This window comes from Schistocerca nitens, chromosome 9 (assembly GCF_023898315.1).
Source record: "Schistocerca nitens isolate TAMUIC-IGC-003100 chromosome 9, iqSchNite1.1, whole genome shotgun sequence".
Lineage (NCBI taxonomy): Eukaryota > Metazoa > Arthropoda > Insecta > Orthoptera > Acrididae > Schistocerca > Schistocerca nitens.
Window position 1 is genome coordinate 245,737,711 of NC_064622.1, and position 27,653 is coordinate 245,765,363.

The following is a 27,653-nucleotide window of genomic DNA, read 5'->3' on the forward strand; positions in this document are numbered from 1 at the left end:
CAGCAAAGTGCAAATAAATAAATAAAATAAACAAACAAAACTGTGATACAGTACTCCAAAGAACCTCACATAACACAGATGCTTCACCTTTACAAAAGTTGTAGAGGTATCACAGAGATAAAAGAAATATGTGAAGGGTACACGAGGCACAAAATAAAAATTGGTAGCATATAAAATTTCAAAATGTTCATGGCAGGCAGAATAATAGATTTGATTGATGAAAAGAGCGCAAATTCAGATGGAAATGAATGAAGGAAGATGTAATTAGAAAGTGAAGGTTGTGTTAGTGGTGGTGATAATTATATACTCATATATATATATATCATATACAGCAGAGTATCAGATAGATAGGTGTAATTAGAAAGTGAAGGTTGTGTTAGTGGTGGTGATAATTATATACTCATATATATATATATATATCATATACAGCAGAGTATCAGATAGATAGGTGATGAAATAAAGATACATAAGGGGAAAGAGGAGGGTTGGGAGGGGCAAATGACAATTCTTAGAGAAAGAAGTCACTAAACAAGTCCTAGTTAAAATGGAAAAGTATGTAACAAAAATTTACATTTTTGCTACTCAACATTTTACATGTTCTGTTTCAGTGGCTTGTGTCTTTGGTACAGTGGAACATTTTATTCATTTAATGCAAACAGTACAATGTTGTTTATGTTAAAGTTTGCAGATGCTGCTGGTTCTTCCAGATACAACAAAAAGAGCCTCCTGTAACTATATGTCCACTAGAGAAGAAAAATAAAACTGCAGTACTTCAAATATCAGTAAATGAATTTTCTTTAATATGAATCTTCCCCCAGAGAAAGAGAAATATTACAGTAAAATTGTCGTTTCTCAAATTTCTGTTTACCTGCTTCCTTGTTTAATGTTTTTGATCATATGCCTATGTTTCAGCCGTCACTGTGGGCGAATCCTGTGCAGCAAGTGCTCAGACAGAGATGTACCTATCCTGAAGTTTGCACTGAACAAACCAGTCAGAGTATGCAGTGTATGCTTCAATGTATTACAGGGAGCTAGTTAAAGTGAACTACTTCTGCTTGCCTTCCCCCAACTTCTTTGTGTGTATAATGTCACAAAATACAGTGTCACAAAATACAGTAATGTTATTTCCTCTGAAACTGGAATAGCTGTATTTGGTAGCTAGAATAATGTTGCAGGGAAGTAATTGTTAATTACTGAAAATTCTATAAAAGTTAATAATTTGGATCTTGTTTATCAAGCTGTGTGTGTGTGTGTGTGTGTGTGTGTGTGTGTGTGTGTGTGTGTTTTGACAGGGGGAGGGGAGGGGACATTGCTTCACATTTAACTACCTTATTTCAGCAGGTTTAACCAGTTTCCTTGTACATATACCTTTTTTAAAATAGTGAAACTGTATTTAATTATATTAAATAGTTGTTACATCATTCAGCTAAAAATATAGTTATCTGAATGGGACCAACATTATATCATTTTTTTATACAATGGAAGTAATCAAGTCGATATATTGTACTGTTAAATAAATTGAAAAATATATTACTTAGTTTTGAAACTATGATCATGTGTTTCTAACTTGTATGAAATTATGGGACACAAGTGAAAGAACCAATGAATCTTCGGTACATGCTACACTGCATTCATGAGGCCAACCCACAAGGGAGACACTGAAGTAGTCGTATAACATTTTACCATCTCCTTTTTGATATCAGCTCCATAACAGTTAGTGAGATATTAACACTGCTTGTAATTTTTAGACACATTTATAGATTTTAAGTAAAAAATTCATGAGTCAAGTTGTTAATAACAGCTTGATGAAGAATGAAATCAAAAACCTTTCACAGCTAGATAGTACCGTACACAACTACTGCAGCCCTATTATGATATTCGTTGAATATGAGAAAATAGACTAGGAAATGTGTAATGATATCTCTAAATTTTTGCTGTGTACTTGTTATAAATGACGAAAGTGGATATTTGGTTTTCTCCCATATTCTAAAATTATTTTAATATTCTTCTGAGAAAAGCATTTGAATTATTTGTTGGACTTACTAATGGTATGAGATGCTTTCAGGCAAGAAATACTTGTTCTTACTAATTTTATTTCCTAACTCCGTACAGGCAAGTGATTCCTTTGAATGAGCGCAGCTGATTTTCTTTCCCATCCTTGAGTCATTCAGAGCTTGTGCTTAGTCTCCAATGACCTTAATGTCAATGGTATGTTAAACCCTAATCTTCCTTCCTTCTTTCTACTGCAATATGTGATAAAAGTGAATGTTTCTGTGGGCAGGAGAGTATCAAGTTCTACTACAGCAGTATTATTATTTTTATTGCATTACTCAAAATGGGTATTACATTTTACCATACAGCAACGCTGTTAAATACAGTATCAAGATTCAAATACGGATGACGTAAGGGTATGAACACATCTAACATGAAAGCATACAAAAAAAAATTTATAGTTTGACTCAACCACTTGATACAGAATCACCTAATTGAAGTTGGTGGTTAATGATTTCAGTATTTCATTTGTGATATCTGTTTTCTGGTTACATTCTCGCCACAATTTTTGTTTATTTTTTATGTAATATATAAGTATGTATGACACACAGAAAATATATCATATTGTTATATAATTATATTGATGTATGCTGCCCAGTAGAGGGTACTTATTATTTATTTCTAGAGTAATATTGGGTGCACATACTCATCATGTGCTCATTTGACTATGGTAACCAGCACAATCTTTTCGTAGACATGCTATATGACTGACATACACCAGCAAGAATCTAGAACCTGAAATATGCTTGAACTCTTCTTCAATGTTTGTCATCTCCATAATTTAATTTTTATCTTTTGTTTAAAAGATTTCTTCAAATGAACATTTTACTTTGGTTCTTCATGCTTTGTTATTATGGAAATGTTTTTGAGTATGTTGGCTGACTTTTTGATGGAATGGCTTGCACAGTCTGACCGAACATTGATTGAAAGTGTCATCAGAAATATCATTTTTGGAACCATTACTCCCCACTGCCAAGAATGGAGTCTTTAGTATCAGAAGCATTTACATATCTCAGCAACAGTTAGTGACTTGCTCGTCATGCCGTGTATTCACGATTTAAGCTAAAACACCAAAGCAGGCAAGCAACCCACCGACCTTGCTGCCAGTGGAGTTACACATGAGCAGCAATGCAAAACAAGTCAACTGTTGACAATACATGCATTATTATGTGGAATTAAATTCTTGACAATATAAAGGTATAACATGGCAGTAAATTCCACAAGTTATACAAATGTCTGACTGTAAAATAAAAGGAATTCGTTTTGGGTTTTATTGATCTAAGCACTATGTATGTATCAGCTACCATTTGGGACAAAATTATTTTAACACGCAAAACTATTTTTGAATCACAAACAGCTCTTTCAATTAAAGTTTCATAAACTTCTCATTTTATGAAAAAAATAATAATAAAAATATTGTTTTCAGGTCTAACAAGAATACTGATGACATCTTTTAAAAGCAATGTTTCTCCTGTATATTTTGATTACTGTCATAAAGTTATTTTAGTATCTATGCTGGATTTAGTAACACTTATAAAATGTAATGTCATTTAGAGACATAAAATCATTTGATGTTAATATCAGAAATGAAATGAAATGATTAGTGAAAAGAGGAAAACAAATATGATTATGGTTCAATTATCACCATGGCGTTTGCACTGTAAAGAGAGAAAGTGAAAATATGCAGTCTGATACATGATAACATGCAGTGGAGTTACTGAGTTGCTCTGTGTGAAATCCTATAGCTCATCAAGTTGTGAGGTCACCCTAGTGTATTTGAGAAGAGGGTGACATGTGATAGCAATGTTCTGGACAGTAATTTCTGGTTGGAAAATCCCAGCCAGTTGCATGACTGCAAATCATCACTTTGTATCTAGCTGTGACAGTGCAATATTGAATATAGTGTGTACTTAGTAGTAGAAGCAGTCATGTACAGAATGGATATCACAACTCTGTGGGACTAGAAGAGATGCATAATGTGTTAACAAGCAGTATGGACTGCCCAAAAAACACACTCCATTTACACTTATGCCAAATAAGGAGATCTTCCACAGTTTTGAAGAGGGCTCACCAGCCAGTTGATGCTGGTGGGGAAAGAAGAAGAAGAAATTCAAATAATTATGAAAACTTGGGATAAGGGCAACAGAAATGAGGAGATGGGAGAATGGCACATGGTCCTCCTATCACTGATTCAGCAGTGTATGATAGAGTAGGAAAAATTATGTCAAGTGTTTATCATGGTGCACCATCACAGTAGCATTGTGACATGGTGATGTGTTAAGATATCATGTTTCATATACAGCTGAGACAAATACTAAGTCAGCAGCAGCAGAACACAAAAATCAGTGTGAAAGGCTTATAAAGTTCTGGATAGCTTGGTAATTGTTAACAGAGAAGATACTGATAATATAATGAAAATGGATAGATGAAAAAAATCTACTTACTAAGCAGCAGCAGAACAACACACACATAAAACACACAAAAAGGTTTAACCTTTAAAAGCTTTCAGAGTCAGTGGCCCCTCCTTCTGGCAACTGAGTTGAAGGGGAAGGAAGATGGGCAAAGGAAAAGGACTGGAGAGATTTGACAAAGGGGCGCAGTTCAGAAAAGTCACCCAAGTTCTGGGTGGAACTTCAAGGAGTTCCAGTTCCCAAATTCATATCTTTGTGGTCTTCAAGAGCTCAGCTCCTATTACATTACGTTTACCATTTTCCATGGATCCCTTGCAGAGGAGTCTCTGGGATGTGGAAATAGTCAAAGGTGTGTGTTTTTTTCTTTTTACTCAGATACAAGGATATTGTACAATTCTAATGTAGACAGAGTTATGAGCTATACTACTTGTGAAGATTTTCATCGATGGAGTAGAAGGAGTTGGCCAACAGGAAGTTCTTTAATTCTCTCTGAAAGCAATCTTTATCACTTACAAGACCTTTGATATGCTCTGGTAAGTTATTGAATATATGAGTACCCATATATTTGACTCCTTTTTGTATGAATGGTAAGCTTTTATAGTCCTTATAAAGATTGGTTTTGGTTCTTGTATTATAATCATATTTTGCACTATTTTGTGTAAAAAGACACATGATGCAAATGACAAACGACATCAATGAGTATGTGTACTGAGAAGTAGTATATAGAATATCAAGTTTCTTAAAGAGGTCTGTGCACGATGATCTAAGACTTTCACCAGATATAATTCTAATGACTCTTTTCTGAATTTTGAAAATGTTCTCTTTGTGAGAGGAGTTTCCCCAAAAGATGATTCCATAACTCATTTGTGAATGGAAGTAGGCAGAATAAACTAACTTCTTCATTTTTAAATCACCTATTTCTGCTATCATGCGTACTGCAAATGTAGCTGAACTAAGATGTTTCTTTAAGTCTAGGGTGTGAGTTTTCCAATATAGGTTGTGGTCAATTTGAAGCCCTAAAAGTTTGACACTGTCTACAGCTTTAATTTCATTGTTTGAATAAATTATACTTAAAGGGTCAGGTATTCTTCGTGAGGTACTAAACTGTATGTACTGGGTCTTGTCAAAATTTAGTGACAATCCATTTGCTGTGAACCAACCATTGACACTTACAAATGTTTCATTAGCTGATTACTCAGTGAGATCACAGCCTGATACACACACACACTGTTTCTATTAAAAAGATAGGATGAGAGCCATGAGCCTTCTACTCCTGTTATCCGATAATATTTTAACTTTTGTATAAGGAGGAAAATAGTGTTGAGAAGGCTTGGGAAAAAATAAAGACTGTGTAGTAACAGATGCAGCAGAAAAAACACTGGGCAAGAGAAAGAAAATGAAGAAACAGAAATGGTTCAACGAAAAGTGTCAGAGCAGTAGAAAGGAGGATAGAAGCCAGGATGCTATGTCTGCATAATAAGTAGAGTGAGAATTGGAGGGAGATGTTCAATGCAGCTAGAAGAGAAACAGCAAGAGTTCTGCAAAAAGAGAAAAGGAAATATCTAACTGGAGTCCTAGAATCTAGAAAAGTGGAAAGCAGGAATGGAAACTCAAAGAAGTTGTTTCAGTATACAAAGGAAAGTAAGAGAGGTTAGCAAAGTGAAAACCTATACATAAAAGATAAACATCAAAATATGCCAACACAGCTGGAAGGTATCCTAGGAAGATGGAAAGAGTATTTCTCAGAAATGTTAAATTGCACTGATCCGCACATAACCTTTAATTACGCAATAATCTGAGAGTGACAGCATTAATAATGACGAATGTAGAATCACAGAACAGGAAGTGATACACTCCATTCAAAAGCTCAAAAACAACAAGACAACAGGCGAGGACCAGATATCAGCAGAGATGTTAAAAGAGGGTGGAAGCAAACTACACAAAGAAATTTATAACCTTATCACAATGATCTGGAAAACTGAAACACTGCCTGAAGATTGGAAAACTGAAATAATTTGTCCCATACACAAGAAAGGAAACAGAATGGAATGTGGAAATTACAGAGGAATCAGTTTGCTGGACATAACATACAAAATCCTGTCAATGACCATTCTGGAAAAAACTTAAACCTTATGCGAAAAACATTATTCAAGATTACCAGGCTGGATTTCGAACAAACCGCTCCACAACTGATAATTTGTTTACTATACGACAGATCTTTGAGAAATACTGGGAATTTAACAAAAACATCCACTGTCTCTTCATTGACTTCCAGTGAGCCTACGACAGCATCCACAGAAGTAGCCTCTACAGCACCTTACGAGAATTTAGTATACCCAGTAAAATCATTAGGATGATACAACTCTGCATGGCTCCCAGGCAGCAGTGAAGTTCAGAGGATTCATATCCCCCATCTTTCCAATTAAAACAGGCTTACGACAGGGAGACACTCTTTCATGTGTCCTCTTCAAACTTGCATTAGAAAAAGTGGTTTGGGAGAGTAATTTACATCTATACAATGGTCTCAGATTCGAACACAGTGAAGTAAAACTCCTGGCTTATGCAGATGATATAGTGTTGCTGAGTGAAACTGAAGAAGAACTGAAAGACATGTACAGATGTCTCAGGCAAAGTGCCAGCAAAATCGGGCTTTTGATTAACCAAGAGAAAACTGAATATATGGAAATAGGTCGAGTCATAAACCCAAATTCCTACTTTGAAATTGACCAACATTCTAAATTCAGAAAAGTTCTCCAGTTTAAATACCTTCAATCACGTTTCAACAGTAAAAATATCATAACAATGAATATAAATGAAAGAATAGCCTCAGGGGCAAGATGTCTGTACTCACTAATCAACCCACTCAAAAGTAAAGCTTTGCCAATCACCACAAAGATGAAGATGTACAACACTATTATCTGCCCCATAGTACTGTACGATTCTGAAAGCTGGACGCTTACAAAGAATGAAAGAGAAAAACGGAATGTTTTTGAAAGAAAAGTAATGAGAAAAATCTGGGGACCTGTGTTGGAGAATGGCGTATGGAGAATTAGAAAGAACAATGAAATTTATCAGTTTATGAAGCAACCCACTAACACCCAGAAATTAAAAAGTAGGAGCCTGCAATGGGCTGTACATGTGGCCAGAATGGAAAACAACAGAATAACCAAGAAAGCATTTGAGGAACTCTCCAGGCAACAAGACCATTGGGACGACCTCGTACAGGGTGGAAAGATGACATAGAGAAGGACATCGCACCATTAGGAATTTCAGCAGGGTGGAGAGAGGCTGCGAGAGATAGAAGGCGGTGGAAGCAGATCGTTGATGCAGCGCGTGGTATACAGGGCCTGTGATCACTGGGGGGGGGGGGGGGGGGGAGATAAGGATATCATGCTTAACACAATCAAAAGCTTTAGCTATATCACAGAATATTCAAAGTGGTAATAACTTTTGATTTATTGATTCTAATATATCATCTGTAAAAGTGAATATAGCTTGATCAGTTGACAATCCTTTCCAAAATCCGAACTGATTAAGAATGAGAATATTTTTCTGTACTAAGTTTTTATAAAGTCTATTGTACATAACTCTTTCAAACACATTTGAAAATTATTGTCAATAATGAAATGGGATGGAAGTTTTCCACTGATGATTTGTCCCTGTTTTTGTGTAATGGTTTGACAATAGCATATTTAAGTGTATCTGGAAAAGTACCATTGTGGAGGGATTCATTACATAAGTAACTCAATATGTCACAAAGTTCTGAGGAGCAACATTTAATTATGGTAGTGCTGATTTCATCATAACCACTGGAACATTTATTTTTAAGAGAGCTAATAATATTAGAAATCTCTTTTGGTGAGGTAGGATATAGTTGAATTTTGTCAAACTACCGCGGAAATGCATTTTTTAAATATTTTAAGCTGTCTTCTAAGGAACTATGCAAACCCAAGTTGTCTGCTACTGAAAGGAAAAAGTTGTTGAAAGTGTCTGCAATTTTGGAGGTATCTCTAATCTACTCATTATTTACATTTAACATAATTTTCTCATTTGCCTGATTAGTTTTTCCTGTTTCACTTTTTATTATATTCCATATAGTTTTTATCTTGTTATTAGAAGCATTTATTTTTTCTTGAAATTAAATACATTTTTAGGTTCTGATTACATTGTTTAGTATTTTACAGTATAATTTGTAATGTGATTTAGCTCTGTAGTCATAGTTTTCCCTTGACATTAAGTACAGTCTTCATTTTGTTTTGCAAGATACTTTTATTCCAAGGTTTTGAAACATTTAATCTTTTTGCTTTGATTACTTTCTTAGGGCAGCAATGTGACATATGACCATATTAGAGAAACAGTTACATTTTTCATTTATCCCGGGTGATTTGTATACATCTTTCCAGGCTGTATTCCTCAAACAGTTTTTTATACCTTCAATTTATGTTTCATTTATTATTCATATAGTTTCCCACTTCCCGTTATTAGTTGAATCAGACCCCACTGTATTAAATGTAAGCAACTGAGCATCATGATCTGAAAGGCCATTAAATATTGGATTTATACCATGATTTGCTAGTAGGGTAGTATCTGTGAAAATGTTATCAATAGCAGTGCTGCTGGTACCCATAACCCTGTTTGGGAACTGAACTGAGGGAATGAATTATAAGAAGTGGTAAACTCTACCATCTGGTGAGCAAGATGTATGAAACAGGCGAAATACCCTCAGACTTCAAGAAGAATATAATAATTCCAATCCCAGAGAAAGCAGGTGTTGACAGATGTGAAAATTACCGAACCATCAGTTTAATAAGTCACAGCTGCAAAATACTAACACGAATTCTTTACAGACAAATGGAGAAACTAATAGAAGCCATTCTCGGGGAAGATCAGTTTGGATTCCGTAGAAACACTGGAACACGTGAGGCAATACTGACCTTACGACTTATCTTAGAAGAAAGATTAAGGAAAGGCAAACCTACGTTTCTAGCATTTGTAGACTTAGAGAAAGCTTTTGACAATGTTGACTGGAATACTCTCTTTCACATTCTAAAGGTGGCAGGGGTAAAATACAGGGAGCGAAAGGCTACTTACAAATTGTACAGAAACCAGATGGCAGTTGTAAGAGTCAAGGGGCATGAAAGGGAAGCAGTGGTTGAGAAAGGAGTGAGACAGCGATGTAGCCTCTCCCCGATGTTATTCAATCTGTATATTGAGCAAGCAGTAAAGGAAACAAAAGGAAAATTTGGAGTAGGTATTAAAATCCATGGAGAAGAAATAAAAAGTTTGAGGTTCGCCGATGACTTGGAAGAGCAGTTGAATGGAATGGACAGTGTCTTGAAAGGAGGATATAAGATGAACATCAACAAAAGCAAAACGAGGATAATGGAATGTAGTCAAATTAAGTCGGGTGATGCTGTGGAAATTAGATTAGGAAATGAGACACTTAAAGTAGTAAAGGAGTTTTGCTATTTGGGGAGCAAAATAACTGATGATGGTCGAAGTAGAGAGGATATAAAATGTAGACTGGCAATGGCAAGGAAAGCGTTTCTGAAGAAGAGAAATTTGTTAACATCGAGTATAGATTTAAGTGTCAGGAAGTCATTTCTGAAAGTATTTGTATGGAGTGTAGCCATGTATGGAAGTGAAACATGGACGATAACTAATTTGGACAAGAACAGAATAGAAGCTTTCGAAATGTGGTGCTACACAAGAATGCTGAAGATTAGATGGGTAGATCACATAACTAATGAGGAAGTACTGAATAGGATTGGGGAGAAGAGAAGTTTGTGGCACAACTTGACCAGAAGACGGGATCGGTTGGTAGGACATGTTCTGAGGCATCAAGGGATCACCAATTTAGTATTGGAGGGCAGCGTGGAGGGTAAAAATCGTAGAGGGAGACCAAGAGATGAATACACTAAGCAGATTCAGAAGGATGAAGGTTGCAGTAGGTACTGGGAGATGAAGAATCTTGCACAGGATAGAGTAGCATGGAGAGCTGCATCAAACCAGTCTCAGGACTGAAGACCACAACAACAACAACAACAACAACAACAACAACAACAAGAGTTGAGTAACTAATCTCCAGAAAATTTAAATTAAAATCTCCACTTAGTATGAGTTCATTATTTTTAGAAATTAAGAAATTTAATACTGTATCAAGTTGTTTAGTGAATAGCTGGAAATTACCAGTTGGAGTCCTGTATATTGTGACTACAATTATTTTTCTTTTGTGTGTTTCTACTTGTGTGGCACATGCTTCAAAATGCTGGTAACCACAGTATTTAAGAATGTCAATGTTATTATAATTTTAACCCTTTCTAATGTATGTGGCAACTCCTCCTTTCTCCATCTCTTTTCTACAGTACTTTGAAGCTAAGGTATACCCTTCCATATTAAGCATTTCAATTTCACTACCTAAATGATGTTCAGAAATACAAATAATATCAACAGGATTTGTAGACTGTAGCTCATCTAAACAGAACTGAAATTCATTAATTTTGTTTTTTAAATCTCTGATATTTTGATGTAGTAAATTTACTGTTACTTTTTTTGGCTTCACAAGTATTATGCTTAACATTTTCAGATATATCTTGTTGCAATATTGAATGTGTAGATAATGAGCTTAACCTAAAAAAGAACGACTTCCATGAGTTGCAGTGTCCCCCCTTAAAGAATTTGCTATCAACCTAGCCAGTATATCCTTCCCTATTCTATTGAGATGCAGGCCACGAGAAGTAACCCCACCTACCAATAGTGTCAACAGGAACCAAACCAATCCCTGACCCAGCACCAGCCCGAAGCAGTCGATCTTGACCAGCAGCTTCACCTCCTCCCATGGAGATATTGTAGAAACCATCTCCTTCAGCTGAGTCACCGTTCCCCTTACAGACAAAGATTGGAACAACTTTGACCAGATCGATCCTCCTAAATTTGGGACCTAGACTGTTGTCCCCCTCCCCCTGAAAATCTTCTCCAAGAGAGACATCTGAACAAGCTCCACCAGTTGCAATTTTATTTATTTTATTTTTGAGACCTTTTTATTCCTACCATTTATGTTTAGGAAGCCATTCTTTGCCTTAGTTTTCTTTTTTTTCTTAGAGAAGCTTTCTCCTCTGAGCCCCTGACAAAGATTTGATCCTGACCTGGTACAACTTCTCTGTGATGATTTCTGCTTCTTGGACTGTTCTATTGCCTGATCCCATTGCATGAACATCTTCCATTGGTGCCAGTTCTGATGCATAGGTGTTTGAGGTCTCATCAAGTCTATTTTTGTTCTCCACTTAGGTTGCACGTGAATTAGGATTTATTAGCTTGACACTATGGAGCCCCACATCGTACAAGGCCAATTATTCAGGGAGGTTGCTTGGTATCCCTGAGGCTCCATTCAGGAGAAATCTTCTCATGTGTCATGCACTCCTCAGTGTGGGTTGCATCACACATTGGATTGTGTACCTGGGGGATTGGGGAAGGTCTGTGGGAATGGATGTGGGATATTTCTCCATTATTTTTAACGCAAGCTGTCTCGATGCCATGTCAGAGGTTCTGTGATATGCCCACTGAGCTATAGGCGATGCTAGATTGAGACGAATCATAAACAGTAGTAGATGGTGTGATGATTGAGGTCGTAAGAAATGTACACTAGCTTTCCAGACCTCTAGTGCTACACTTTCGGTAGAAATGACGTCTATGATTTTTAAGCAAGTCTTTCCATTCAACCACATACCTGCATTGGGTCCTATAGAGAAGTCCTTTAATGATTACAGCCACCAGTGAATCATATTTCTTGCACTCTCATATCTCGAAACGTGCCACCTTTCTTGAACCTATGTGCTACAGTAAAATTCCAAGATGGTTTTAAGTAGCCCTTATGTATCTTGCAACTACCCCTCAGACTCTGCACTACTGTCCCTGTAGCTTTGCTCATGTGATTGTTCCAATCTAAGTCAGAACTGAGTAGAAGTCGGAAAAAGCTGTATCTAACACCTTCTGCGACCTGTGTAGAAACAGGCGAAGCCGAGTTACTGCAACAGAACTGTGTTTTGACCATTCCACGGAAGCGAAGCCTGCTCCTACAAGATGAGATAGTATAAAAGACAGTACAAGAACTGGGGGAAGGACGTGGATTTTGCTACTGCATTGTGGTGATTCTCCAAACTACAAGTCGGTACTACAGATCCACATCCCTCAGGGCCCATTCACGTCTATCACCCCAACATTCTATCATCGTTATTCTGTTCCATCCACCAGAGGAAAATTCCGAACTACAAAAGCTCCACTAACTTCATCCAATAGAGAACTCAATAAGATTTTTACTGCATCTCTTTCCTCCCATACATCGAAAACAATTACTGCATGCATGTCGGTATTGAACATGGGAAGATCTTATTAAATATACAGGTATTGATCCACTGCACAAACCCATTTAAAGTTTCACCACCTGTACTGTACGAGAATGACCAAATCCCACAGACTATACTGTAAGACGCAGGAGACACTCCCTGTGAGCTTGTGTCATTTGAAATATTGTTTTTTTTTTCTGCTGTAACACACTTTTTACACTGCCATACATTATTTTTCCACCGTGACTTAGAGGTCTGTGTCAGGTTCTAAACTGTTATTAGCAGGTTCTGATCCATATCTTCTCGTAGAAAACTAGATGTCGCACAGTGTAAATCATGTTGTTACTGCGGCTACCCTAACACGCCACACACACTGGATGATTTTAAATAAAATACAGTTACAACATGAGGAAACTGGAAGAGTTTGGCGGCGTTGTGGAAAGTTTCCAAACTGTTGTCTGAAAGTGATTGACGACCTCAACATTTAAACTCATCTGTCATAGTGACAGAATAGCTGATGGCCCTGCATTCCATTTTGACTGATTCCTCACATTGTAGTCATGTATGCGATCACTGTTTCAGTGCTATCCATCCCCAGAAGGTGTTGTCCCTCCTCCAAAACTCTTTCTCCAACTCAAACAAGCAATGTTAGTCAGTCATAATGTGGTTACCAACAGTGTACCACTGGACAGATGAGGTGATTAGTGCAACAATTTTAGCAATTTTACAGTAATTTCAACACCGAGCAATGCTGCGACAGCATTTTTCCTAATTTCAGTATCATAGCTAAACCGCCCACTCTCTACTTTGCGAGTATCATTGCAATTGTAGATAGATGACTGTGCAGTGCATCCATTCATTGTTAATTGTTGAACACGTACATCATCAAAGTATACCAGACAGTGCTCTACATTTTTCTAACGCCTCCGAGCATAGTGCTTAGTTTACGATCTATCTCAATGGTGATGGGGTCACAGAGCATTCTCGCAGTCTTAGGGTAAAATTAGACTGATAGACCATTCACACTGTCATTGACCAACCTGCCCTGCAGCACCGTTAACAATTTAATCTGCAACTGACCAGAAGTAGACCGCTACATTCCAAATCTCGTGAATGAATGGAGCTACTCGAGTCCTCGCCCATACAAGTACACAAGATCTCTGCAGATGCACAGATGTCAAGGAGGTTAGCACTGCTCATCGGTGTATAAAAACAGATTTGAAAGTGTTGTAATGTAATAGCAGATGGTTAAGAAGAACAAGAAACGGGTGATTTTTATGTATTGATGAAGCTTCAGACAGATGGAGTTCGAAGCATTTTACGTCAGTCAACTACACTATCAACTCTGAAGTATTGTTCTAGAGTCTAGGACCAGTACCTGGAAGGTATTGCTAAGAGAGAACACAAACAAACGCACTCCTAAGGCTACAACGTTCCGCATTTAAAACAGGCTATAATGTTACATCGCTTGAGTTTCTGCCCTATCAGTCATGTGGAATGCAGTGCTGTTAATATTCCAATGGAAGAAATATATTTCCAGTGCATTACATACATCCTTCTTGCAGGTTTCTCTACAATAAACTATGGTATTGAACCGTAAAATGAGAAAACTATCTCCTTAAAACAGTGCCTCTGTGTGATACATGCATAATATAGCTTTCTAGAGGTGTATAGTATCCACTGTCCACATCAGATCATGGTTCAGAAATTATACTATGCTCACTTCAGTTCTATATAAAATGATCATTAGTGACTGAAAATACCTCTTACAATGAAACAGATAAACGCATAGCAGCGGCGCCAGACGTGCGAGATTACAAGTCATGCCACCACTAACTTTGTAAACAGCACATCTGTCAAGCAGATGTATACGCAGGGGATTGTAGTTTCTCACAAACACCTATCACTAACTTGTTATGAAACTGAAGTATCAGTTTTACACTTAAGACGCGAATGGAGTACATCGCATAAATCTTCGTTCCTTTAGAGGAATGTGTCATGTTTCATCACACATGAGATGGAAGTCCTCTGATGACTGAGGAGTTTACTATTAACGATCGCAAGTAGACACTGCTCTTAGACCCACACAGAACTAGCGGTTGTATAAGAGCCGAACGCAGGCTATGTCACACAACTGATGCATCCTGATGGAACATCAGGGGAAAAAAAAAGGTCAAATGACCTTTCTCTCGCATGCATCATGAGTCTACCACTAAATCGTACCTTGTTACACCTCCATCTCAACCGACCAACCCGTCCACTCTGTCATCCTTTAACGCAGATGCTGTTATGTTTAGAGGCAGATCGTTGTCTGTCTTCCTGAAAAGCATCAAATACAGTAGTCAACTTGTGTGTATCACTGTTACCTCAATAGACATGCAGTAGAATGCTGCCTCCCTGAAAAAAAGTGACTGTTTCCCTGGTTCCATTCGCTTCCATGTCAATGTTTACTCGGATACCTCTTGCTGTCGCATGCTTGTTCACATGTCAGAATCTCAAGCGATCTAAAATTTTAGCCTGTTTTTAGTGCGGAACATTGTAGCCTTAGGAGTGCATTTGTTTATATTCTCTCTTACCAATACCTTCCAGGTACTGATCCTAGACTCTAGGACAATACTTTAGAGTTGATAGTGTAGTTGATTGATGTAAAATGCTTTGAACTCCATCTGTCAGTAGCTTCATCAATACATAAAAACCACCCATTTCTTGTTCTTAACCGTCTGCTATTACATAACAACACTTTCAAATCAGTTTTTATACACCGATAAGCAGTGCTAACCCCCTTGACATCTGTGCCTCTGCAGAAATCTTGCGTACTTGTATGGGCGAGGACTCGAGTAGCTCCATCCATTCACGAGATGTGGAATGTAGCGGTCTACTTCTGGTCAGTTGCAGATTAAATTGTTAACGGTGCTGCAGGGCAGGTTGGTCAATGACAGTGTGAATGGTCTATCAGTCTAATTTTACCCTAAGACTGCGAGAATGCTCTGTGACCCCATCACCATTGAGATAGATCGTAAACTAAGCACTATGCTCGGAGGCGTTAGAAAAATGTAGAGCACTGTCTGGTATACTTTGATGATGTACGTGTTCAACAATTAACAATGAATGGATGCACTGCACAGTCATCTATCTACAATTGCAATGATACTCGCAAAGTAGAGAGTGGGCGGTTTAGCTATGATACTGAAATTAGGAAAAATGCTGTCGCAGCATTGCTCGGTGTTGAAATTACTGTAAAATTGCTAAAATTGTTGCACTAATCACCTCATCTGTCCAGTGGTACACTGTTGGTTACCACATAATGACTGACTAACATTGCTTGTTTGAGTTGGAGAAAGAGTTTTGGTGGAGGGACAACACCTTCTGGGGATGGATAGCACTGAAACAGTGATCGCATACATGACTACAATGTGAGGAATCAGTCAAAACGGAATGCAGGGCCATCAGCTATTCTGTCACTATGACAGATGAGTTTAAATGTTGAGGTTGTCAATCACTTTCGGACAGCAGTTTGGAAACTCTCCACAACGCCACCAAACTCTTCCAGTTTCCTCATGTTGTAACTGCCTTTTATTTAAAATTATCCAGTGTGTGTGGCATGTTATGGTAGCTGCGGTAACATGATTTACACTGTGCTACATCTAGTTTTCTAGAAGAAGAAATGGATCAGAACCTATTAATAACAGTTTAGAACCTGACACAGACCTCTAGGTCATGGTGGAAAAAATAATGTATGGCAGTGTAAAAAGTGTGTTACACAGAAAAAAAAACAATGTTTGAAATGACACAGACTCACAGGGAGTGTGTCTTGCGTCTTACCGTATAGTCTGTGGGATATGATCATCCTCGTACAGTACAGGTGATGGAACTTTAAACTGGTCTTTATTGTGGATCAGTACCTGTATATTTAATAGGATCATCACATGTGCTCAATGACGGCATGCATGTAGTATTTGTTTTGATGTATGGGAGGAAAGAGATGCAGTAAAAATCTTATCGAGTTCTCTATCGAATGAAGTTAGTGGAGCTTTTATAGTTCAGAATTTTTCTCTGGTGGATGGAACAGAATAACGATGATAGAATGTTGGGGTGATCGACGTGAATGGGCACTGAAGTACGTGGATCTGTAGTACCTGCATGTAGTTTGGAGATACACAACTATTCAGTAGCAAATTCCCTGTCCTTCCTCTCAGTTCGCGTACTGTGCATCCGCATTACCGTGCTTCTTCCCAGGCTTGTGCACCACCTTGTAGTTGAATTCACTCAGCCTCACAGCCCACCTAGCGAGTCTAGTTGACGCATCCTTCAACCCCTACCACCACTTCAATGCAGCATGATCTGTCACTACCCAAAATCTTCTTCCATGTAAATAACCTTTAAAATATGTGATTCCATATATTACCCTCAGCATCTCCCTCTCTGTTGTTGAGTAATTCCTCTCTGCTGCATTCAACTGCCTGGACGTATAGGCTACAGGATGTTCTTTCCCATCAGTTTCCTGACTAAGAACACACCCTACTGCTTGATTCGATGCATCGCATGCTAGTATAAACTCCTTTTCATAATCTGGGAACACAAGAAAGGGACTTGATGTTAACACTTCTCTCAGTTTCTCAAACACTTTCTGACACTCTTCCGTCCACTCAAATTTCACATCCTTCCATAACCATCGCGTTAATGGCTGTGCTAAATCTGCAAAACCCTTCACGAACTTTCGATAGAAATTGCAAATTCCGATGAATGACTCCACTTCCTTAAAATTTTTCAGTTCCCGAAAATCCCTTACAGCCTGTACCAACCTCAGATCTGTTTGCACTCCATCCTTACTGATAGTATGACCCAAATATTTTACTTTTTCTAATGCAAAATGACACTTCTCCGGGCTCAATGTCAAACGGGCTGCTCATAACCCATAAAGACTTCCCTTAACCACTGTCTATGTTGCTCCATACTACTTGAAAACACTATAATTTTATCCAAATAGACATGACAATGCTGTGGTTTCAAACCCCTGAAGACACTGTCTAGCAACTTCTGAAACGTTGCCGGAGCGTTTTTCAAACTGAATAGCATTCTGATGTACTCGTAATGGCCTCCAGGAGTAGAGAACGCAGTTTTTGGACGATCCTTGTGAGCCGCCTCTAACTGATGATAACCACTTCTCAAATCCATCGTAGAAAAGTACTGGCACTGTCCTAAGTGATCCAAAGTCTCTAATATGTTTGAAATGGGGTATGTGTCCGTTATCATGTTATTAATGAGGTATCATAGTCACAACATAACCTGTATTTCTTAGTTCCATCCATAGATTTTTTAGGCGCAACGGCAATGCCCGCTCCCCAGCAGCTATTACTATGCACTATAATACGTCTGCAAGTTGCTGCTCAATGAAATCCTCCACAATTGGCTGCAAATACCTCAGTATTCTGTATGGTTTATGGTAAACAGGAGCTTCATTCCCTGTTGGTATCCTATGTTGAACTAATTGAGTTGCTGGCAATGGCCCTTGCGGAAAAAACAAATCCTTAAATTCCCACAATAATTCTTCTATATGCTCTCATTCTCCTCCTTTCAAATGCTTAATTTTGTCACACAATGCAGATCTATTGGCAGTTAGTGGTTGATCGCTTCGCCTACCTCTCAAACTCCAGTCTTAGTCATCTGGTACATCCAAATTTGCTACTAAAACTCCTTTTCTCAAATTCGCGTCTACAGCACTAAAATTATCGACATTCACGGGAATTACTCGCCCATTGTTCGCCTCCTGTAAGTGTACAATACTACGTTTCACAAAAAAAAAAAAAAAAAAGAAACAATGGACCAAAAACTTCATTATTCTCCAATGGTTCAGTAACACATACTGTACCCGCACGTAGATTCGACTCCACACTTACCCAAAGTGACTTCCAGGTGCCACCAGACACACACACATGCGAATTAAGCCTTAATGCTAATGTATGTGGTTCAATTAGTTTGTTCACTACGTTGAACGCCCCTCGTGACAGCTCTGCATCGACAACAGTTTCCCCTAGCTGAAATAACATTCCACCAAGTTCCACAGTTCGTTGTCCAAGGTCAATTTTGGCATGATGTTGATGCAAGAAATCTACTCCTAGGATTGTGTCATAGCCCTCATTGACCCGTGGTACTACCTCCATGCATGCGTCAAATCGGACTTTCCCTATGCGAAAGTCAACTGTCACTGATCCCAAAGGTGTGACTTCCTGATCCCCTATAACGTGGTGTGCTTAACTTCCTTCACCCCATTAAACTCTTAGTAGCCACTGACACTTTCGCCCTCGAGTCCAACAAACTCTTAAACATTTTAGTTCCTATGGATCCTACCACTGAACATTCCACCTCTGCACACATATTTGTAGCATTGAAATTAAATGGAAGCTCCCTTAGGTGGGTCTTCGGTGCCCTCTGCCATTTAACGATTGTCCACCTCTACTAACTCTACTTCTCCATCCTCCACACTGCTGATTTCCACCCCTTCCTCTATTCCTTGGTGACTGAGTACATTGACTCTGCACGTTTTCCGTTTGACCACACCTATAACATTTTATAAGCGCTGTAAACACTGCTTGTCTGTCATGTACCCCCATTGCCACTTCTATTTCCTCACAGTGAATTGCCAGCTGAATTGCCGAATACAAATCTTTCAGAGTCCTTTCACGCACTTTCCATGATATACGCGCCGGTAACCCCCTCAAAAATACATCAACTGCCCTTTGCTCAGCCTCCTGCAACAGAACACCATTTGCTTCATCGCTCTGACCCAACTCGTAAGTCTACTCAGTAATTTCTCTTATTCTGTCCAGAAATTTCTCTACTGTCTACCCCTGTCTCTTCGTCATTGTACTCAACTTCTCCCTGAAGTACCGAGCGCTATTCTGTTTCTTGTACCTATGTAAAAGCCCCTCCTTCAACTGCTTAAACTGTCCTGCCTTCTTAAGGCCTCAGAACACGTAAAATGTCTCTTCGCTTCACCCATTAATTTAATCTTGGCTACATGTAACAACTGTTCATCCAACCAACCATTCATCAAAGTCCTCCACAAATGAACACACATCCTCAGATGCCTTGCCAGAAAACAGAATATTCGAACTCGCGGCAGCTGGATCAATCTACTGCTGCGGCATCCTAGGCAACAGTGACTGATCCGATGCTATTTCCCACTCACTTCTAGATGTTAATTCACTCCTCAACTGTGTATTGTCCACTGTCAACTGTGCTACTTTTTCCAACAAAATCCATACCACTTCTGGTTCCGACACACCTTGTGTTCCTGACGCTGCCATTGGGTTGCTTTTGTTCCCCGTTAATCCCAAAACAAAACAATTACATACAAAAATAACTCGACTCCCTACACTTCAGTATCATCATACTCAGTAACATCATACTCAAACCAATACAAAAGTAATTAAATGCCACGAAAAAAAAATCTTACCACCCCAAATACACTAACACTTACTCTGACAACAAAAAATACTATGCCCTCGCAAAACATCTACAATGGCCTGCCATGAGCCATACTCAAAAACACAAAAAAAACGTCCAACACTCAAAAGAAAACTGGTCAGAACTCACCACATCTTGTGACTGTAATGCAGGCGGTGGGCTCGAATGTCGTACTGTACAGATGACGTCCGCCATTCTGACTCCAGATGTAGTATCAACTTCTGACACCAAATGCAACAGCAACACCAAATGTAGCAGGAAGAGATAGAAGGTACTGTATTATGACTCATCCAAGCTTTCCAATTGATTTATTATTTTCAACTACAGTGCCGCAATCCTCTCGGTCTGTGTCACCGGGTTCCGCAATGCTGAGGACATCACTTCGCTGACTGCGAAATGGCTTAGCATGGAATGGTTGCCTCAGCAACCCGTGCACGCACTGCTATGTGTTAGCCCTGTACGGCCGTGATGTCAGGATGCGCCGACAGCTGACTCGGTGGCCTTCGCCTCTACCACCTCAGCATTGCTCGCTGCAAGGCAACTCGCGACACGCTCATTTGCCGGCGTTGCTGAGAATGCGGCAATGAGTGCCCGCGATTCGGCGTCTGAATCTGCAGCCCTTGCCCTGGATGGCTCCGGTGCGTGTTGTGAGTCAAGATGACTGCCTGCAGTAGCAAGCCGTGGCTTGGCCCGCTGCTGGCTGGCTGCGAACCCTGCGTTGGCCTCAGAGGATCGAACCAGTGACCTGCCATAGACTGGAATGCTGGCGCCCCATCTACTGCTGTACTTACCCGCTGGTGTGATACACCCCACTGTTCAGGAGAGCTCCCATATTTTAATGCTTTGTTAGCGAACTGGCACCTATTTATATACAGCTCTGTGTTTTGCTAACCACACTGCTCCGTATCACATACTCATCTCACTTAGGTTGGCCAGTGGGCCACTTCTGCCTGTGACTTGGGCCATGTAAACTGCTGCGTGTACGTTTTCGGCGGTTCTATTCTCTGTGGCCCCTATTTTACTTCGCAACTGCTGGTGAGAGTAACTCACTGTAAACAGGCCTGCGCGTGGCTGTAACTTGTGCGCTCAGAAATATTTCACCAAAACTGACTTTTCCTATCCCAAACGGTAGTGCTGCCACAACTATGTGAAATCCGTCCCTAAATAAATTGCTTGAAAATAAATAAAGTACACTCCTTCCTCTCTCCAGCAGCCCAGCACAGGCTTAGTCTTTTTCCTGCCATTTTTCCCCCAGACCGCAATCTATGATTACTTCACAGGAGGGATGACAGTGCCCTCTGGTGGCAGTACTGTTTACTAGGCCAGTTGCACTCCAGACTTCATGGTGGACATTTTGGATAGAGGTACTGCCTCAAATTCTTTAAATAAAGACTACCAGCAAAATAAAGACTTTAAGTCCATCCCATAGAGTACAGGCTAGGTTCTTTTCCCGCCATTTTCCTTACCCCGAACCGCCATCTTGAAGTAAATCATGGTAGGAATTTCAGCGCCCTCTGGTGGCAATACTGTGTACTAGGTCAGGTGGATTCCAGACTTCGTGGTGAACACGCTGGATGGAGGTACTGCCTCTAATTGTTGAAATAAAGGCAAACGTCCAGCACAGGCTGAGTCCTTTTCCCGCCATTTTCCTCACCACAGGCCGTCATCTTGGATTACTTCACAGGAGGGGCGACAACGACCTCTGGTGGCAGTACTGTGTACTAGGTCAGTTGGACTCTGGACCCCATGGCGAACACACTTGGTGGTACTGGTATTGTTTAAATAACGACTGAAAATAAAGACATGTCCAGCACAGGCCGAGTCCTTTTCCCGCCAATTCCTAGGAAGAGGTGGCGGTCAGATGACTTAGGTTAATGGAGGTAGCCCAAGTGACCTATTTTCCCGCCATTTTCTTAGGTTAGTTGAGGTAACTGTGGTGTGCTGCATTGACCTGATGGAATTTGAACTTCCCGCTATTTTCTGGGGGAGCGGTGGAGAAAGTTGGTGGGGGGGTAGGTTAGTGGAGGTAGCCCAATTCACCTACCTTCCCGCCAACATTCAAACTTCCCGCCAAAAGCCGCCATCTTGGATGACGGTGATTGCATCATATGCTGAGGTCATGGCGCCATCTTGGATGACGCCATCGCCGCCAACTTCGATAACGGTACTTAGGGCCACGCGAACTTTGTCCCACAACTTATGCTTCCACGTATGGTTAGATTATTCGGACAAGTATTTAATGACAATTCATAGTTAAGAATTTGACATGTCAGAATGCATGATAGGACTTCTGAAAACGGATTGGCACACTGCTTGCAACTTTGGAAGTCCGTACTGTGATCCATTTGCTGGACTCTGTAGATAGCTTAACTGCACTGGTATAGGAAGCTCTCCGGTATTGGTATGTGTATGTGTATATATTCAAGAATTAATCCAAAAGTATGTGCTGCACAGTGATCTGTCTGTCAAGAATCGTACTCTAGTCAATGATGCATTAATCGACAAATTCGTATGATCTGGGTGTTAAGTCTACAATAGTTATGCCAGTAGACATAAGTCGAAAACGTGTGACATAAGGCTCGGATAAAAAAAAATGTGGAAGTACTAAAAAAAACGATGACCTCTCCAACTCGTTATGTGTGGCATGTTTACCAAACAGCAGTTGGTTCTCGATTCTGATTGAGTGGAAAATCTAGATAATCATTTCGTGGAGGTGGCGAAGTCTAGAAACCTTATGGGTGTGATGCGTCTGGGGATCAGGCGATGTTTTCATAGAAGTTAGCGAGATCGTCCAAAGCTACTCTTTCTACAACAAACGTGTCAGTTCTTCCTCATCTGGCACACACCGACTATCATGCAGGAACGTACGAGACATAAATGAAAGATGCGAGAGGGTTTCAGTTCTAATTACACCCTTTATTCCTCGAGAAATATGTGATCATGACGACGACATTGCGGGTGGGATTTGTTACTGTTTAGCTTGAAATGATATTCAGCTGTTGTGAGTATGGGCATACCGTAATTTTTCGGACGCTATACACCTATACTGGTACTCGGAAATGTTATTGTACTGGAATGTAAAGCTACTGTGGTTAGTGTCTGACATGTGCAAAGAAAATGATATGGGTGAGACTATGTCCGGTCATAAGGGGCGTGTTTGTGTTTTTTAATAGAAGGTGGCTATGAGAGGTAAGTTGACGCTAAAGACAATTGCTCCATTGAATTTTCTGTCACAGAGCAGCGAATGTAACTGGAGGTGTCTGCAGTCGATAGGAGGTGCAGTACTCACAGGTGCACATTTTAGGATAAAAACACGTGTAGATCTTCTTTGGTTCTGTAGAGTGACCAGATGTCTCGCTTTGTTCTGTGGTCCAGCAGCCAGCCAAGTACTCCTGGTGAGGGGTCAGTGTCTTTGGCTACTGGGTAGCAAGGACGTCTGCTTGCATCAGCTATGGCAGCAGCTGGTTATTCCATCCAGATTTTTTTACGTTTCGTAAACGCCAGCGTCATGTACCATTGCACTGGTAAAACGGGACCTGCCATAGTGAACAAACAATGTGCTATTTAATTATAACTTGTTGTGGAACCTTATAATGATGTTGACTGCTTGAATCATGTTGTTCTGTGATGACCAATTTTCTTATGAAACGACAACACAAGAATCTGCTGCCATTGCGAATGATGGTCTGCTGTGCATGGTCTTCTTCAAGTACAGGTGATAAAAACCTTACACCCAAGTCTGTAGAGGCGTGTTATGGAGCAAATACGTCCAGTGTCAGTAGACAGACGGTATTTGTTTTTGTAGCATTCGTAAAATCTTATAGGGTTCTCAATTAGGTAATGTTAGAAGTCTCTATTACAAGGCATGCTCTGACAACTTGTCTTTTACGTTTTGTAAACGCCAGCATGACATATCTTTTCATTGGCAAAACGGGACATACCATGGTGTAGCTTGTTATTGCCGAATGTAAAATGATTGTGTTTTTCCCGACCTGTGAACAGATAGCGCAGAAGACTGTACTCTGTAATGTTATTTCACATGCCTAAAATGTTGTAATACCCAAATGCATGACAATTTATATACAGACCCTGATCTGAGTGCCAGGGACGTTCTCAAACCATGTAATTTTGTCCGTCAAAGTGAAAGAAATTGGTTAACATATATATTACGTTAGAGTGTACGTTTTTTTTGTGGTTTTTTTTTCAGGTTTAAAGATGTCACTTTTTCTTTACTCCAATGAAAGTTTCGAAGTAACAAAGGCATTCTGTAGTGATTGATAGGTTACACAGCAAAATAGCGGAAGTTTTTTCGATTTGATGCTGGGCTGACATGTATAGGAGATGTGAGATAAGTCATTATTACATGTCAGATGTATCGCTAAAGAGCTCAGATCTCTGAAGTTTGTTTATCTGTTACCGGTAGCAGTGTAGTAATTTTTTTTTATGTCACTAGAAGTCATAAAATAACAGGATGTGGGGAGGAAGAGAGAGAGATGTGAACTGTATGCTGCAGTTGACCATGAAAATGACCATATAGATGCTATTCTATATTGCTAATACAATCGTATGAACAGAATGGAATGCCCAAGTGCATGGCAATTTACAGTTTGAACATGGGGAATGCTGTCAAACAATACCGATTTTTTGCTCATAAAACTAGAAAATATGGAGTGCGCCTATTTTCGTGGAATCATGGCTGTTTTATTAACATCACAATTGTATTTTTTAATAGATGGTCGCTTATAATAGGTGCATTGTCGTTCAATATAACTGTATGACTGAAATGTTTCTCACAGCACAGCGGGCGCCAGCAGATGCAATCAGTCGTGATAAGGGAAGTGTGGCTGCAGCTGCACTTTTAGAGAAAAAACACGTGGTTGTCTTTGTTCAGGAGAGACATCATTTATTTCGCCTTTTTCTGTAGCCTGCTGGAGCCGTGGCCTATTGTGTGTGTAACTTTTTTCTGCATTGATAGTACTGGCACCCCAATCAATGCGCTCCAACGAGGATGCACAGCCTCCGGGAACGGTAGAACAGTTTTGAGTGGTATTGCTGCCTAAGTCACATGTGTGATAGGCAAAAAGTAAGGAAAGGGGCGGTGAAAAGTGGGTCAGGGTGATGGAGGGTGGGGGTAATTGTAGAATGTTTTTAAGACATTCTCATGGCTATTTGTGTACCAGAGCAGTCAGTCATCAAACTTCAAGTGAACATACACACACATTAAAGAGAAAGCGGGAGTGGAGGGGTAGAAAATGGAGGGGGGCGGGGGGGGGACTGCGGGGTGTGGGACAGTTTACAGCACCATCTGGTGTCTATAGGTCAGAGGAGAATAGTCAGTCTTCGAACTTAGAGGTGAAAATATACACATGTGGTTGGGGAAATGGGAATGGGAATGGGAGTGGCAGAAAATGGGGACGGTAGAAAGTACATTAACCTAACCTTCCTCTCCAGCAGCTGGACTGAGACTGAACGTTTCCCGCCATTTGCAAGGGTGGTTGAGTAGGCGGGTGGGTGATGTAATAGGAGTGGAGGGAGGATTGGGCCAAAATTTTCTGCCATTTCCCGGGGATGGAGGGGTGTGTGATGTCATAAAGGCATGGGAGGATGGAACCCAGGCGACATTTTGGATAAATTACCTGCTCCAGAAACCAACTAGCCCCACTACTGCCATAAACTATTAATGTATACCGTGCATGGCAAAATGGCACTACAAAAGAATGAGCAATGCGTGCAATTAAACCAAAATGTCCAAGGAAAACTGCAACAAGGGATGCCGCTGCTTCATAATAACGATTTTCTGTTACTGTCATACCGATTCTGGACTGTACAGCCTTTGAACAGAAACTTTTTGGTCCCTATTTCCAGTTCATTCTTTACTGTGTCACCAGGGCTTCTCCAGATCTTCTTTCTTTTCGAATTTCTCTTGTGAAATACTTTCATGCAATATAAACGTACTTTGCTGTTGTTCTGGCATGCCTGGTAATTTCTGTCAAGAATTCACTCAGTTCCACTCTTCTTAACATTTATTGTTGTTGTTAAAAAAATTCATCGTCATTTGCCCTCTCTGATTTTGCGTTGAAGGAACCAAATTTTCAATGGACTTCTGTGGCTGGCACTCCTATTTTGTTTGATGTTATAATCACCAAGTAACTATTAACGAAAATGTGATGGGTTCTGAATTTTTTGCTGTTGACATATCTTCATAGAACTGTTGTAGTTCTTCATCAGTTGAGGTGGAAGTAGGTGCTTAGGCACAGTTGATTCGAAGCCTAATCTTAGTATATACCTCAGGGATCGTGTAAAGCACTCTGTCTGAAATGGATGTGGTTTTGGTGATACAGTGTTTCCTCCTGTTGTGAGTTAGCAGAGCTACGCCGCCAGTATGTGAATTTACATAAGAGTTGTTCTGAAACATGAGGTGCCCAAACTTGAGGCCAGCGGTTGTTTCACTGTAGACCCTGTTCTGGAATTGATCTTCCAAAAAGCTGACATGTCCTTCAAGTTTCATAGTAGGAGTATTACATGAAGTTTAGGAAGTTTATTTGAAGTTTATTCTATTTCCTTTGTGTTTATTTTGTTGTTTAATTTGATTTGTCGACTTTTTGCATCAGATCTCCTCCAGAATCCGTGTGGCAGACTGACACTTCAATTCGAGATTCCGAGCCTCCAACTCTACTTGCTGGGGTACACTTCTTTTAAGGTTCTGCATTTTCGTTCAAGGAATATTTAAATCACATCTTCTCACGCTGGTGCAAAGTGAGTTGAGAAGTGATACAGGATTGTAGAGAAGTTAATAGAGATTAGGATGGATAAGGTTTTTAGTACATGTTCCCCAGTTCCCCATGGAACATCCAGGTGAGCAAGAACAATTCCTAGCAGAGATCAGTATTGGGGCAAACTACGTTCTGGTGCACTCAGCATTGTTGCCAGATGTATCCAAGATAGCGGGGATGACGTCATCCTACATGTCGATGTGTAGATTTTGAAATAGTGCATGATGTCATCCAAGATGATGGCGATGACGTCATTAAGTATGGCGGCTTTTGATGGGAAAGTGCTATGTCCCCTCCCCCATAAAAATGGTGGGAAGTTCAAATTCCAACAGGATAATGCATCACACCAAGGTAATCTCTACTATCCTAAGAAAATCGCCAGAAGATACTTCACTTGGGCTACCTCCACTAACCTCAGTAACCCAACCGCCACCTCTGCCTAGGGATTAGTGGGAAAAGGACTCTGCCCGCCGTGGGTTGCTGGAGAGAGGAAGGAGTGTACTTTATTTTGGAACAATTTATTTAGGGGTGGAGTATATTTATGACAGTGATACAGAACACACGCTCTCACATGCCACACAGCATACAGACCTGCAAAGTACTCCTAA

General features: G+C 39.8%; 1 protein-coding gene across 3 annotated transcripts in view; it reads left to right on the forward strand.

The window, feature by feature from the left end:
- Positions 1-27,653, forward strand: part of LOC126203252 (rabankyrin-5) — a 621,526-nt gene that overhangs the window by 410,161 nt on the left and 183,712 nt on the right. The window contains exon 23 of one of the 3 annotated variants that reach the window (XM_049937506.1): positions 913-1,514. The exons of the other annotated variants lie outside the window; for them this stretch is intronic. Within the exon in view, the coding sequence (XP_049793463.1) occupies positions 913-1,039 (127 nt within the window). The 3' untranslated portion in view covers positions 1,040-1,514. Of the gene's footprint in view, positions 1-912; positions 1,515-27,653 lie in introns of those variants that run through there. 3 annotated transcript variants of the gene reach the window in all.